The sequence below is a fragment of the Danio rerio genome, chromosome 9 (genome assembly GCF_049306965.1).
Source record: "Danio rerio strain Tuebingen ecotype United States chromosome 9, GRCz12tu, whole genome shotgun sequence".
NCBI lineage: Eukaryota > Metazoa > Chordata > Actinopteri > Cypriniformes > Danionidae > Danio > Danio rerio.
Window position 1 is genome coordinate 46138002 of NC_133184.1, and position 16999 is coordinate 46155000.

General features: G+C 36.5%; 1 protein-coding gene across 6 annotated transcripts in view; it reads left to right on the forward strand.

Moving 5' to 3' along the window:
• The window catches only part of itprid2 (ITPR interacting domain containing 2), a 117162-nt gene that overhangs the window by 92189 nt on the left and 7974 nt on the right, over positions 1 to 16999 (forward strand). For all 6 annotated transcript variants that reach the window (XM_073913156.1, XM_073913157.1, XM_073913158.1 and 3 more), the window contains 8 exons: positions 776 to 836; positions 2549 to 2637; positions 3775 to 5289; positions 8456 to 8530; positions 11038 to 11153; positions 13641 to 13788; positions 15737 to 15802; positions 15900 to 16295. In XM_073913156.1, coding sequence (XP_073769257.1) covers positions 776 to 836; positions 2549 to 2637; positions 3775 to 5289; positions 8456 to 8530; positions 11038 to 11153; positions 13641 to 13788; positions 15737 to 15802; positions 15900 to 16295 — 2466 coding nt within the window. The remainder of the gene's footprint in view (positions 1 to 775; positions 837 to 2548; positions 2638 to 3774; positions 5290 to 8455; positions 8531 to 11037; positions 11154 to 13640; positions 13789 to 15736; positions 15803 to 15899; positions 16296 to 16999) is intronic.

The window sequence follows — 16999 nt, forward strand, 5'->3', positions numbered from 1 at the left end:
ATATATTGTTTTTGTTGCCTTTAAAGTGAATAAACTGAATATTAATATAGGAGGCTGAGAACATTGCTCATTTTAGAACAATTCAGATGGCATTTAGAGGCTTTTCGATCTGAACTCTTCATATATTGATTGTGTGTGCGCGTGCAAATGTACATAATACCTTATGGGGACTTAAACCTGAGTGCAGACATGGAGACATGTCAATTTCGGTTTCCACAGGTAAACATGCTCATAAATCATACAGAATGAGGTATTTTGAAGATGTAAAAGTGCAGATTGTTTCTTATGAGGGTTGAGTTCAGAGGTAGGGTTACTCTAAGGGGATAAAATATGTACACTCTATACAGTAGAAACATCATTACTTTACTGTACGTGTATGAGAGTGCCCATTAGGATATAAGAACAAGTGTGTGTGTGTGTGTTCTGCAGATGACAGAAAGTCATGCAGGCTAAGTAAATGAGGACACTGTGTGATTTGGGTGAATTTAAATGTGAAATGCTGAAGCAGTAACATGCAAACCATTTATAACTCGACTGTCTATTGCTGCTCTGTTTGTTTGAGCATCCCGACATGGCTTGATAACTTCAACTCCACCAATGGTGTGAGTTTGGGGTGTGACCGTCTGTTTGTCCAAACACACTTTTCTTTTACCAGGTCATTTTAAACGGTAGCCCTTGGTCTGAATGCATTTTTCAACACAAGCAGCGTATCTGACGTATTTTAAACTCATGCAACCCTCACATGTGATCTTTCTGTTTTTGTTTTTGTTTGCAGTTGCAGAGTAATGAGGATGAAACTCTTCCTGGTCCAGGCGGCATGTCTCGATCTGACAGCGGTAAGTGTAAATCAAATGCTGTTATCAGTCACCACACCAGGAAACTCTTATTTGTGTCAAAGGCTGTATGAAAAGTGCTCAAAATAAATATGTTGTTATTGAGAACTCGAATGGGGCATGAATGCATTTGAAAACATACCGTAATAGCATATGAAGTTATGTGATTGGTCTAAATATTACATTTTGAACATCAACAATGCTTAAAATGGTTTTAAAAATGAAACTATACATGCAATTTGGAAGTAAGCTGACAAATATGATAATGAAAATAGCAGATTAGTTTGGCTATGGGGTTGTTTATACCGTCACAATCAGTCGAATTTGGATTGCTGTTTTAGTCAAAGTGTTTGATTTGAGTTAAGATAAGAATATTTTCGGACAAATTTCCTCCTGAGAAGGCAGCAACCGTGCAGATCAGATCAGGTTGTATTTCCCTAAGAAAAACACAGAGGAGAAGATGTGTTATTCAAACACGCATGACTGTGATGTGTTTCATCATGCTGTGTTTTGGCCCAGCCCTAAAATGCTGAAGCGTAGTTTAGGTGGAAGTGTGTATCAAGTCTGCCCTCATGTGGCTGAATTCAGGAGACATTCACTGCTCATGTAGAGCAGGTAGAGCAGGAATGGGAGAAGGTATTTTTGTTTGTACATTTTTTTTAAAAATAGATAATGCAAAATATTATATTTGACTAGTATTATCAAAGAAAATATAAGGGTTTCCCTATATAGTGAAAAGGGGTTTCACTATAATCATGATTGCAGACATACTTCACACAGATGTCTAATTGATGCATGTTTTCATCTGGATTTTGTTCTTGTTTGTTGATAAGCTACATATATGTACAGTCAACGGCCACTTTATTAGGTACACATTCCAACTGCTTGTTAACACAAATTTCTAATTGCATGGCAGCAACTCAATGCATTTAGGCATGTAAACATGGTCACGACGATCTGCTGCAGTTCAGACTGAGCATCAGAATGGGGAAGAAAGGTGATTTAAGTGACTCGATTTCTGCTGCGACATTCGGATTTTAGGGTCAGAATTTGGCGCCAATAACATGAAAGCATGGATCCATCCTGCCTTTTATCAATGGTTTAGGCTGGTGGTGGTGGTGTAAGGGTTTAAGGGATATTTTCTTGGCACACTTTGGGCCCATTAGTACTAATTGAGCACCATGTCAATGCCACAGCCTACCTGAGTATTGTTGCTGACCATGTCCATCACTTTTTGACCACAGTGTCATAAAACTTGAATCATCTCAGACTGGTTTCTTGAACATGACAATGAGCTCCTCCACAGTCACTAGAGTCAATCCAATAGAGCACCTTTGGGATGTGGTGAAACTGGAGATTTGTATCATGGATGTGAAGCTGAGAAATTTGCAGCAACTGTGTGAAGCTGTCATGTCAGTATGGACCAAATTCTCTGAGAAATATTTTTCAGTACTTTGTTGAATGTATGCCACGAAGGATTAAAGTAGTTCTGTAGCAAAAAAAGGTACTAGTTAGGTGTACCTAATAGTTAAACACTTATGGGAAAACAGAAAAACAGCTTGTGATTTCTTTTGCAATTTTAAACTTAATCTAAATGATGTGATGTAACTTTAAAACTCATAAGCATTCATTAGTTAAACTGTCCTGGGGTCTTTTACCGCTGGGAAATTAGTCCAAGGCACTCAGTTTTGGTGTTTATATGTTTCTCCCTGCAGAGCGGTTATTGAGGACAGCCAGCCAGCAGTCTGACAGCAGCGGGTTTGCTGAGGATCCATCCACAGACGGTTCGGGTAATCACCTGAAGGTACGCGAGTGTGGGCATAACCATCTGGACTTTTTGCAGTGCGTGAATATAAAGAGTCTAATCCTCCTTGGACCCAGCCAAAAAGAGTTTAGAATTCAGTGTGCACTGATTTCATAAAAATATGAAAGATTCAAAATTGATTAAATTATTTATAAGCATGATGAACAGTGTATTAACAGTATTTTTCAAATAATGTTATTTGATTATTATATATGTATATTTTCTTTTTTAATTTTTGTGTTTTCATTTATGTTTCATGCTTTATTTGGTCATTTCTTTAGCACAGAAATCACCAATTCCATATATTTAAATACATATATTAGTTCTACAAGAATAGTTGGTCACACTTTATTTTGAGGGTCCGCTTGTTAATTTTAAGTTAAATTGCAACTAATACTCATTAGATTATAAGTAGAATGTTAGGTTCGGGTTAGGGTTAGTGTAAGTTGACATGTACTTGCAAACTTTTTTATAGTTAGTTAAATGTCTGTTGAAGGAGCAGTATCAGCAGATATTAAGCAGACAATCTACTAATACTCAAATGGACCAACAAAATAAAGTGCTACCGAATAGTTGGAAAACAAGAAGTGGTAGTTATCACAGAATTTGGTTTCCCTAAAAAATATTGAACATGTCCTCTTTAAAATGCACCATAAGTTAAAGTTTTGGTATGTGTGTTCCTTGAGAAATTCAATAAAAATATAAAACAAAAGCAAATGTCTGGGTCCCAAGAGGTTAAAGGGATGGTTCACCTAAAAGTGAAAATTGACTCATCGTTTTTCTCTCCCTCATATGGTTTTACACCAAGTTTATTTATTCTGTTGAACACACAAAAATATATATTTTGAATAATGTTAATTGCTGGTATCCATCGACTTCCATAAAGTGTAAAAAAAAATACTGTGAAAGTCGATGGGTTTCAGCTACCAGCAATTTTTTTTGGATAAAATGTTTTGTTAAATTGTAGAAAGAAACTCGGTTTTGAACAAGTTAAGGGTGAGTAAATGATGGCAGAATTGTCATTTTTGGTTGAACTATCTCTTTAAGAGCAGTGACTAAGTTCCAACAGCAAGTTTTCTAGGGTCCTTCCCTTAACTGGATAATGGAAGTGAAACTTCTCTCTTGATCTTTTTTTAGGTACAAGAGAGCTCAGACAGCTGTGACAGTGAAACCACAGTAACATCGCATGCTGAAGTCAGCACACCCATAGCATTGGAATACCCCAAGTTTGACAGATTCCCAAGTGAGGAAGTTCAGCTCTACCGAAGCACAACTACCCAATCTGCAACCAATCAAGAAGTCCATGACATCCCCAATCTCCAAATTCCCAATCCAAACTTGGACGAAATTAGCACCAATGGACTGCTTCTTTCTCCTGACTCAGATAGGGCATCTGTCATTGAGTCCGTTTCCACCATAGACTCTCAAGAAGGAAATTCAAACATGATGATAGATCATACAGTGGACTCCATACTGAAAGTAGCTCATGAGGGCAACTTATCCCAACCTAGTCTGGGCATAAATCAAAAGTCTCCTGAAGATCTACTGGAGCAAGACTCCTCATCAGAGCTTCCAGACTCATCAGATCTTAAGCAGTCCCACCTTACAGCTCAAAGGAGATCCATGGCACTCCACACAGGCCATCAAAGATCATCCTCAATGGAGGAGGAGCGTCCTGGCCGAGTGTGGGTGAGGGATCGGGGCCTGCTGAGGGAGAGCCAGGAGAGGAATCCTTTAAGGAGATCCAGCTCCCTCCCATTATCTTCGCTCAACCCGGCTCGCGTGGTCACCTCCATGCGCATCCAGCTTGGAAAAGGTTCAGTCAAGCACTGTACCCCGCCATCATACACATACCGCTATGAGGAAGACCATTGCAGTGACCGAGAAGAAGTAGACTCCATCTTGGAGGAGGATGAAGTGGATGGTTCGGGTGTCCAATCTGCGCTCCCGAACTCTGGATCAAAGATGAACAGAGGAACTTCACCACCACCTCCACCACACCCTCTCGATATACCCCAACATCTGGCTCGCTCCTCCACCTCGCTTTATAGCGTTCCCGCTGACTGGCCGCACAGGCCTTTGGGTGAAGGTACAAACTGGAGCGCTAGCGTCCCTAACCTTTCTCATTTTACAGCACCATCCCACTTTCCTCATCACGGAACCTTCTACTCTCCGCAACACGGAGTGTCCTACAATTCCTCATACCCATCTAGGCTTCCCTTCCCACAGTACCAAAACTCGCCTTGTCCTCCACCGCTTCAAAGCAACACATTTGTTCCACCACAGGGGGCACACTTTACACCTCAGAACAATATGCATTATGCTCACCCGCACAGTGCTCCCTACAACCCATTCTATCCATCTAATAACATTCCTCAAGGAACACCCTATGACCCATCGTTGAATATGCAAGGCAACCCGTACCCAAACCATGTCCCTCTTGCTCAATCCCACAGCGCCCCTTACAGTTCGGGATACAATGGTTCACCTCATCACCCTGCTGCTGTTTACAGCCATCCGTATTATCCCTCACCCGCCTACCCTTTCTCATTTGGGACGCCTCCTGCCCCTACCCCTGCGATGGGCAGCACAGAGATGCAGCTCAGGAGGGTCCTGCATGACATTCGTGGGACAATGCAAAATCTTGGTCAGGTAAGAGCTGTTAGAAATAATATACTTTATGTATGATATGTATGATTTATGTTGATTTCCTAGTGATAGGTTGCAGCTAGAAGGGCATCCGCTGCGTAAAACATATGCTGGATAAGTTGGCGGTTCATTTCGCTGTGGCAACCCCAGATTATTAAATTGACTAAGTCCAAAAGGAAATGAATGAATGATCTATTGATATTTTTAGAACTCTCCAAATTACCTCAGGCTATAATAATCCTGGTTATTAATGAGGTTATTTCTGGCATGCCCTTATTAGTAACTGTTACTAGGGCATTGTTGTTGGCTCTGTTTGACTCACTGTTGTTGAGTTGAGTTGACATTTTGTGTGGGCTGGGCTGTTTCATGTTGTTTACAAACGACAGGGGTTGGGAATCGCATCTCAAACAAGTCGAGGCAAGAATTAAGTTCAGTAGGAATGTTGTTAGGCACAAATTACAAACACTGCTGGGTAAACATGGTAATTAAAAAGACATATTGCTATTGAATAAAGTGTTTATTCTCACAACAATGTTGATTGTTTCAATGTTTTGTTTTTACTTCATGAATTATACACTGTAAAGATGTTTTTGTTTATTAATTTATTTGTTCATGAGAAATTACAATAATTTGAGTTATGCATATATTTTTTTTAATAATAATATAAAATGAAATCATGAAATTAGCATATGTATACATGTGTACACTCCATTATTCAAAATTGGTGTATTATAATGTGTGCTAGTGATTAAGGGCTAGTTTTTAATAAGAAGAACAGGTATCTGACAATGTTTGCATTAATAACTATTTTACAATATCTACTATTATATACCAAATACAAATAATAGGAGTTAACTACTATTATATAAAAAATATTAAGCTCAGTTTGAAATTTGCTCTAGTCAAACTGAATAGAATAGAATAGAATAGAATAGAATAGAATAGAATAGAATAGAATAGAATAGAATAGAATAGAATAGAATAGAATAGAAGAGCAATATCAAATGAGGTGCAGTGAGATATGGGTGTTTATCGACACTGGTGGGAGGCGTGCGCAGCCTCACACCTTAGTGTCCCACCAGTGATAATATACAGCCATATTGCACTGCTACGAGTGTGATGTTGCGTTTAAACAACAGTTCGATGGCATAATCGTGTATATAAAAAGAAACTCAAACACAGAGAGTCTTAAAATACTTTTGTTTGAGGAACTACTTTTTCCATCTGCAGCTGGCCGTCAGAACAGCAGAAACCGTTTCTAATTCCCCAACATCACTTTAGAGCTAGTGTTTGAATGATACTCTAGCATAATGTCTAAAGTGATGACACAACAGATGATTTTGCTCACATTTTATGATTATAAGGCTGAACAGCATGAAATGCCATCAGTCTACAGAGATTTCCCAGTGTTTCTATGTTGCAATCGGGAGATCACAATAATTAACCACCGAAATGGCCAAAGCAAAGCGAACACTAGCAGATTACTATGGTTTAAATATAGCACTACAACATACAAAAGAGAGTTTGACTTAGAAGATTAAGTTAGAAGGTCACTTACCATTTCTATAATGATTTGATTAGCTGTAGTTTGAAATTACACTTTTTTCTCCTCTAAGTACTTATTATGTGGTCTCTGTTGCCATCTTGTGGCAGAACGTCAACCGTCTTTGCTCTGCTCAGTATGACAGGCTGTTGGGTGATAACGCGCTGTCTTTTCGAAATTATAAATATTTAAAATCTGCATTATCTTTATAAATAAACTACATTGCTACAAACCACTACATTCTCGCTTGAAAAGCCTCTAAAGTACATTGTTGTCCATCGCCTGCAATATTTGTCAAACTGTAGTGAGTTTATTGATCTGCTGTCATGCTGCTGTCTATGTGGGCGGACTAATACAGAAGGGTGAGGAGGCTATATGAGTGCTGTTGTTGCAGAATATCACGTCCATCAGCCAATCAGATTCAAGAACCAGACAGAACTGTTGTATAGAACAGTGGTTCTCAACTGGTTTGACCATGGAGCCCACTTTTTTACATGGTCATCAACCTGTGGCCCAAATTTTTAGCAACGGTAATATAATTTTAGCAATTAAAATTAATTTGTATTTATTTGTTAACATCCACAAGTAGTGACAGATAAATCATAAGAAAATCACCAAAACTTTGTCAATGTCTCAAATTATAAAAATAATACAAAGTAAAAACAATAAATGTTTGGTTTCTAAAAGTGCTCTTGTGAGCGCACATCACTACATATGACACACTGAGGTTTTAAGCCTTTTTCATCAATATATATAAATCCATACTCTACATATTCGGGGTCGTACTTGCGCTTCGACATATTTGTTGCTAGAATTAAATGAAATTTCACATGTCAAACGGTACAGTTAACGCTCGCGCATTTCAAAATAAAAGTCTTATATAAGCAAAATAAGTCAAAAATTAAACATTTGTTGTTTTTTTGACCACACACTCTGCGACCCACTAAAAATGTTCCCGCGACCCACCAGAGAAACACTGGTATAGAATAGAATAGAAGTCAATTTTAAAATTTGTTACTAATAACAATTGTAAACTACTTACAATAAAATAGTTAAAAGGGACTATATATGTATACAGTTGAATACAGTTGTTGGTCTCATCAAATATTTCTCTAGTGATGTTTAACACAGCAAGGAAACTTTTACAGTATTTCCTATTATATATATTTTTGTTTTGGAGAAAGTCTTCTTTCTTTTAGTTTGTCTGGAATAAAAGCAATTTAAAACTTTATTTTTTTTTAAACAATTTTAAGGACAATATTATTAGCACTGTTATTCAATGACTTTCCTTGGTCATGGCAAAGACTAAAGAAATTAGTTATTTCAAATTAGCTATTAAAACTAGTATGTTTTTTAAAGGTGATTGAACAAAATTGTAAAAATATTTGGAAATTTCACAGAAGGCCTAGTAATATTAACTTCAACTATCTATAGCCCTTAAATTGTAATAACTGTTTTGTCAGTGCATGAAACAGAACAAGGAAGCATGATCCGGCTTCCTGTGAATTCCTCCCTCAATGCAAATAATCAGCAGAGTCAGCATGCAGCATTATCCTGTGCTCGGTTTAGACATGCTTTTCCTGTGTGACTCATAAGTCATAACTGATCTGTGGTTTTTGTTGGCAGAGCTCATCCGTGCATGGAGGAGACACACCCATGGACAGGATCGGCACACCGCGCTCCGTCCAACCGCTTTACGAGGTACATCATTTCCCAAAGAGGAAGCAGTCACATGCTAGTTTGATTTTTCATAACTTTGAGTTGCATCAGACTCTTACAAAACGCAGATGAACATGTAGGTTGTGCAAGAGTTTTTACATTTACATTTACATTTACATTTAGTCATTTAGCAGACGCTTTTATCCAAAGCGACTTACAAATGAGGACAAGGAAGCAATTTACACCACTAAGAGCAACAATGAATAAGTACTAAAGGCAAGTTTCAGGTCTGTAAAGTCCAAGAAGGGAAGTGTTAGTAATTTTTTTTTTTTTTTTTTTTTTTTTTTTTTTTTTTTTTGTACAGTTAGTGTGATATTCAAATAGGCAATTGCAGATTAGGAAGTGAAGTGGAGACTAAATAGTTGAGTTTTTAGTCGTTTCTTGAAAATAGCGAGTGACTCTGCTGTTCTGATGCAGTTAGGGAGTTCATTCCACCAACTGGGCAGATTGAGCGTGAGCGTTCGCGAAAGTGATTTTTTTCCTCTTTGGGATGGAACCACGAGGCGACGTTCATTCACAGAACGCAAGTTTCTGGAGGGCACATAGATCTGCAGAAGTGAGTGCAGATAAGAAGGTGCTAGGCCAGAAGTCACTTTGTAGGCAAACATCAGAGTTTTGAATTTGATGCGAGCAGCAACTGGCAGCCAGTGCAAACGGACTAGCAGCGGAGTGACATGTGCTCGTTTAGGTTCATTGAAGACAACTCGTGCTGCTGCATTCTGGAGCAGTTGAAGAGGCTTGATAGAGTTAGCTGGAAGCCCAGCTAGTAGAGAGTTGCAGTAATCCAGTTTGGAGAGAACAAGAGCTTGAACAAGGAGTTGAGCTGCATGTTCAGATAAGAAGGGTCGGATCTTTCTGATGTTATAGAGTGCAAATCTGCACGATCGAGCAGTTCTAGAAATGTGGTCAGAGAAGTTTAGTTGGTCATCAATCGTTACTCCAAGGCTTTTCACCATTTTGGATGCAGTAATGGTTGCCCCATCCATCTGGATTGAAAAGTTATGGTGTAGAGTCGGGTTGGCAGAAACTACAAGCATTTCCGTTTTTGCGAGGTTCAGCTGAAGATGATGATCTTTCATCCAGTGTGAAATATCCAACAGGCAGGCTGAGATACGAGCTGGAACCGAGGGATCATCAGGATGAAAAGAGAGGTATAGCTGGGTATCATCAGCATAGCAGTGGTAGGAGAATCCATGTCTCTGGATGACTGGTCCTAGAGATGATGTGTAGATGGAGAAGAGAAGTGGCCCAAGAACAGAGCCTTGAGGTACCCCAGTGTTTAGATGCTGTAGGTTGGACACCTCTCCCCTCCAAGACACCCTGAATGACCTGTCAGAGAGGTAAGATCTGAACCATTGTATAACAGTGCCCGCAACGCCCAGTGACTCAAGCGTAGATAGCAGGATCTGGTGGTTGACAGTGTCAAAAGCAGCTGACAAGTCCAGCAAAATGAGGACTGATGATTTAGAGTCTGCTTTAGCCAGTCTGAGATCCTCCACGACCGAGAGCAGGGCAGTCTCAGTTGAGTGGCCTTTCTTAAAGCCGGATTGCTTGTTGTCCATGAGATTGTTTTGAGTAAGAAAGTCCAGGACTTGATTGAACACTACTTTCTCCAGAATCTTGGCCATGAATGGAAGCAGGGATACTGGTCTGTAGTTTTCAAGTAGCGTATGGTCCAGGTTGGGTTTCTTTAGCAGTGGGGTTACCCTAGCCTGCTTAAATGTAGTGGGGAATAAACCAGAGTCAAGAGATGTGTTAATTATGTGAGTCAGTGTTGGTATGACTGCAGGAGAGATGGCTTGCAAGAGATGAGAGGGAATGGGATCGAGTGGACAGGTGGTAGCATGGCTAGATAGCACAAGTTTGGACACCTCAGACTCAGAGAGCTGAGAAAAAGAGGTGAGTGTGTGTGGTGTTGGTGTTGTATCTTGCGTGTTTGTTGTAGGTGCAGCAAATTGAGCACTGATTTTTGCAGTTTTGGTGCAGAAGAATGTAGCAAAGTCATCAGTAGTAAGTGTGGAGGATGTGGGTGGAGGAGGAGGATAGAGGAGGGAGGAAAATGTTTTAAAAAGTAGGCGAGGATTAGTGGCATTGTTGATTTTCAGACGGTAATACGTCTGCTTTGCAGAAGTAACCTCAGCTGAGAAAGAGGACAGAAGAGTTTGGTATGTTAAGAGATGTGCAGGATTTTTAGTTTTCCGCCAAATTCTCTCCGCAGCCCGAAGTTTTGAGCGATGCTCACGGAGAGCATCCGAGAGCCAGGGTGCAGGAGGACTGGCACGGGCTGGCCTGGATGCAAGAGGACATAATCGGTCTAGACATGATGCTAGTGTGGAGCAGAGTGTATTAGTGGCACTGTTCGAATCAAGTGCAGTGAGTTTGCGAGATGGAGGAAGAGAGTCTGAAACAATGGTGGATAGTCTATTGGGATTGGGGTCTATTTTTATGGATGATTGGTAATCTGGTATTTGTGTCCCTGCTGACTGCAGGAGCTCCAGATGCGGCGCAGGAGTCTGAATGTCTTCCGGACTCAGATGATGGATCTTGAACTGGCCCTCATGAGACAGCAGTCTTTGGTCTACCAGCATCTCAGTCCAGAAGAGAGGTCAGGAGCTCATAGTTTTTACCATCACAAGCTAGCGCTGCTCGATTATGGGAAAAATCATAATCACGATTACTTTGGTTATAATTGTAATCACTATTATTCAAAATGATTATCAGTTAAAGTCAAAATTATTCGCCCCTCTGTGAATTTTTTATACGTATAAATATTTCACAAATTATGTTTACAGAGGAATATTTCATAATATTTCTTATAATGTTTTTTCTTCTGCAGAAAGGCTTATTTTTTTATTTCAGCTAGAATAAAAGCATGTTTAAATATTTTGAAATCTATTTTTTTAGCTCAATATCATTATCCCCTTTAAGCAATATATATATTTTTGATTTAATTATCAGATGTTAGTCAGCGCCCACCCTTTTTTTTTTTTTTTTGGTCTGGTCATTGCACCTTTGCCGTGTGCTGTGTAAATGCAGACAATCAGACACGAGTCACTTTTAAAAGATAATGTAAGCAGGTCATCAAAAAAAAAAAAAAAAAAACTGCTAGTAGCATGCATTGAGGATTTTTAAACTGGGGTCTGATGACCAGTAGGAGGCCACAGTTTTGTCAAAAATGTATTAAAACGTATGAATGGCTTTACCATCCATCACGGGGATGAATTTTGTTAGACAACTGTTTATTTTATTTATTGTTTGTTTTATGATAATACTATTTTACTTTTCTGTAAAACTGAATGGCTTTACAAACTCAGCAGAAAGATTCCGGATGTAGCAATAAATTAATCGCCAAACAAAGAGCCCTAAAATGTGCAAACAGATCATACATACTAATGATATATCAGCATTTTAGAATGATCTCTGGCAGATCATGTGAAACTGAAGTCTGGAGTTACAGTGGTAAAAACTCAGCTTTGCCATATTCCATTGGGTTTAAAAAAAGAATGAAATTGAAAATATTCATTTTATATTATAAAACAATTTCACAACATTTATTTTGACACTGTTATAATTATTTCCTGTAACACTGAATGTCTGTACAAATTGACAACAATAAATTATTCACCAAACCGTGAGCCCTAAAATGTGCAAACAAATTATAGATGCTAATGATTTGTAAACATATTAGAGTGATTGCTGAAGAAACATGTGACCCTGAAGACTGGAGTAAAGATGAGGGAAATTCAGCTTTGTTACCACATAAAGAAATTGTAACAAAACTAAACTAAAATAATAAATAAAAATAAAAAAAGTTATAGTAATATGCCATAATTTCGATTAAAATTAAAATAACAAAAAACATAACATAAAATATAAAATGAATTAATTAACATTTTAAGCTTTAAAAATATTTTATAATTTATAATAAAAATACAATAAAATATAAATAACATAAATTTAAATAAATCAAATAATATTTTAAGTTGTAATCATATTTCATAATTTATAATTAAATAATACAATACAATAAATCAATTAATATTTTAAGTTGTAATAATATTTCATCATTTATGATAAAATAAAAACAAAAAAATTTAATTAAATTTAAATAAATGATAAAAAATAAAATAAAAAAAAACAATTAATATTTTAAGTTGTAATAATATTTCATAATTTAAAATGAAATAAATATGCCAATAATAAAATTAAATAATAAATAAAAAATTATTTATAATTCAAGTTTTTATAATATTTCTTATTTTATAATACAATGATAAAAATATTAAAATGTAATTTAAATGAATAATAAATAATCAAATAAAACAATAAATACAAAACAAATAAATCAATCAATTAATATTTTAAGTTGTAATAATATTTCATAATTTATAATAAAAAATACAATACAATAAAATAAATAAAACAAGAATAATATAAAAATAATAAATAAAGATAAATAAATGTATATTTTAAGTTGTAATCATATTTCATAATTTATTATAAAATAAATACCATTAATGAAATTTAAATACATAATGCATAATAATAATTAAAATAAATAATAAATTAAATTAAATTAATATTTTAAGTTGCAGTACTATTTTATAATTTAAATAACATGTAATTTGTGTAATATTTCAACATTTCCAATATTATTTTCCTGAACCACTGCATGTTTGTACAATGTAAGAATGGTTAAATGTCTAAAAATGAAACATCAAACAGCTAAAATATGTTAATAAGCATACTAATTACTAGATTAATTACTAGACTAATTCTATATCAGAAGTGAAGTGCTTACACAACCACTCGTGACCTTAAAATAATAACAAAAAAAATGTAATTACAGAGTATTTGAAGTTATACAATAGAAAATAAAAGAAAATGTAAAATATTTAAAGTGCTGTGGCTGTAGAAAAAAAGTACAAAGTGTACAAATATAAAAGAGAAACATACGAACATACAAAATATAATGACCACCACATTGTTATTGGCTAATAATTCTGTTCAACTATTGGTTTTCTGCATTAAATCCAAACTCTGAGTGACTTGCACTTTAAGTAAACTTGTATTGTTGTTTGGGATGCTGCAGGCGGGAGGCAGAGCAGCTTCAGACGCTGCGGACTGCAGTCAGGCAGGAGCTGCAGGAGCTGGAGCTGCAATTGGAGGATCGGCTGCTCTCTATCAATGAACAAATGCGCAACAGCTCGCAACACATCGGCTTCTACCGACACCACATGGTCAGTGGATGCTACTGCAGTTGCTTAATTATAAATGATGCATTGTTATTTAGACCTATGTTACTTTAAATATTTGAAGTGTGTATATTAGCAGGTCTGTTAGCAAAAAAATAAACTCTTATTTCTTATTATAATGTCTGAGGACTAGAGAGATAAATATGAATTCCATTCTGCATGATGTTTTGAAAACCATGAGCAGATATTAATGTGTTCAAGTATTAGCTAAATATTCAACAAAATCAACTATATGGATCTTTTAGCAGGCACTACAAAGCACATTTCTTGTTTATTATTATACTGAGGACTAGAAATATAAATGTAAACTCTGGTCAGCATAATGTTTTCAAAACCATAAGCAGATATTAATGTGTTAAAATATTAGATACATTTCCAACTAAATTAACTGTTTATATAGTGTTCATTTGATGTAAAGTTTTGTTCATACTATTTTTTTAGCAGCATATCTGTCTTTAAATAGTGATTAATATTTCATGAGCTACTAATCTAAGCATAAAAATGTATTTAAAATCTTACCAACTCTAAACTTTTGAACAGTAGTTTGATTTTGTTCTGGGATGCACCAAAATGAAAATTCTGGACCCAAACCAAAAACTCTGGATGCACTTAACCTAAAACAGAGCAAAAATCATTTTTAGTATATATATATATATATATATATATATATATATATATATATATATATATATATATATATATATATATATATATATATTTTTTTTTTTTTTATGATATGTAAGTCAAAGTAATTTTTTTAGACCTTTTAAATTTAACTCAATCACTGAAGAAGTTGAGAGGTGTCATTTTAACAGTGCTTTCATGACGGCACAGTAACTCTATTGCAAGCAGCAGGAACAAATATACTACATATAAATGTCCTGTCAGCATGTCATTTGACTATAAGAGTATAAATATAAATATAATAAATATACAGTTGAAATCAAAAAAATTATAAGCGCTCCTGTGAATTTTTTTTTCATTTTAAAATATTTCTCAAATTGATGTTTAACAGAGCAAGGAATTTTTTACAGTATTTCCTATAATATTTTTTTCTTCTGGAGAAAGTCTTTTTAGTTTTATTTTGGCTATAATAAAAGCTGTTTTACATTTTTTAAAACCATTTTAAGGTCAATATTATTGGCCCAAAAAACGTTTTTTTTTCTATTGTCTACAGAACAAACCATCATTATACAGTAACTTGCCTAATTACCCTATCCTGCCTAGTTAACCTAGTTAAGCCTTAAAATGTCACTTTAAGCTGTATAGAAAAATTAGAAGAATAGAAGTATGTATTTTGAAAAATATGTAGTAAAATATAATTTACTGTCATCACGGCAAATATAGAATAAATCAGTTATTAGAGATGAGTTATTAAAACTATTATGTTTAGAAATGTGTTGAAAAAACCTAAACAGAAATTAGGGGGAAAATATAGTCAGGGGTTAATAATTCTGGAGGGCTAATAATTCTGACTTCAACTGTATGTGAATAGCACACAAGCTAGTTAAGGTTGCACTCCTCTGCTCTTGTACTTTGGTGGACACATCAAAACACGGTTTTTGCATGATTATTGAAATGAATTGGTTTCATAGTGCAGAGATTTCTGTGTCCAGTGTGAAAACCAGTTAACATGGTCAATAATATTAGCCCTTTAAGCAGTATTTTTTTTCGATTGTCTACAGAACAAGTTATCATTATGCAATGACTGGCCTAAATAACCTAGTTAAGCCTTTAAATTTCTTTTTAAGTTGAATATTAGTGTCTTGAGACACATGATGTAATGTCATCGTGGCAAAGATAAAAGAAATCGATTACTAGAAATCAGTTATTAAAACGAGAATGTTTAGAAATAAATCTTTCCATAAAACAGATTGGGGGGAAAATATACAGATAAATGTACATAATTCTGACTCTACTGTATATTTCGTAGGGCATGCACAGAGGTCACAGCATGGAAAGCCTGTCTAATTCTTCAGCACTGAGGGCCATGGAGCCGGTGAGTGGATTATTCTCATGTTTCATGCCTTTATATCACATATCATCAGCATCACCTACTCTCAATTTACACTAACACGTTATATCCCAATCTACAGGTGACGGATCTTCTGAAGGAGCAATTGTACCTTCAGTCTGAGCTGGCATATGAGGCTGCAACCCCCAGTTCAGGCCGTTCATCGAGGGCGTCCAGTCCTGTCAGATTCAACCGAACACTGGAGTCTTGCTCTCCATCCCCACAGAGAGCCAGCGTTTACCGGGCCACCCTCAACCTCATGCCCACCCTACCTCCACGGCCGGGGATGGAAGCTCCTCGGGATGTTTCTCCTGAGAGGATGGAGTCAAACCCGACACCCACTTCTCTGGAGGTCAGCAGAGATGAGGACGAGGTGTCACTGGATGGTCATGGGAGCAGGACGGCCGAAGATTGCAGTCCCACAGAGTGGAGGAGTAGAAGTAGAGGAAATGGAGACCTGCAGCATCTCATAAAGGAGGTGAGAGATCCTTCCACTGACGTGGAAGTCATCAAATTTGGGTGAATCTTCTATTGTAGGGCCCTATGATTTCTGCGATTAGGAAAAATCTAGATCTGTAGGTATGCATGTATAATAAATATGTGTGGGAGAGTTGATGCTTGACAAAGACAACAGGTATCAAGAATATTTAATACTTGAAAAGTAGTGCTGGCAAAACATCAATCATGATTATTCGGATCCAAAATAACAATTTCCTTTGACATAATTTAGGTGTGTGTACAGTGAATATATAAATTTACAATTATGTGTATATAAATATACACATGCATGCATATATTTGTAACCACAGGGAGGTCAGGTGACAATGAAGTGAGGAGCTACACGCAGGTTTCGTAGTCAGACAGGCTATGGTCAAAGACGGCTACAAACAAGGAAATCTGTAGGCCCTGTCAGGTAACCAGCAGATGGTCGATACAGGCGGCAGACAGGGTAAACGATAAATCAAAGCAAGGGTCAAAACACTGAGAAACTAAACCAGTACTTGAGCAGCTCCCAGCTGTGTGTGAGTAATCAAAGGGGAATAATAACAGGTGCGTGTGGGGTGCCTGAAGGGAGTTGTAGTCCATATGGAGACAGGATTGTAGTTCTCCAGCGATCTGTATGGAATAGATTGCTGGTGAATGTGACAAAACACCCCATATTGAAAATTAATATTTTGATCC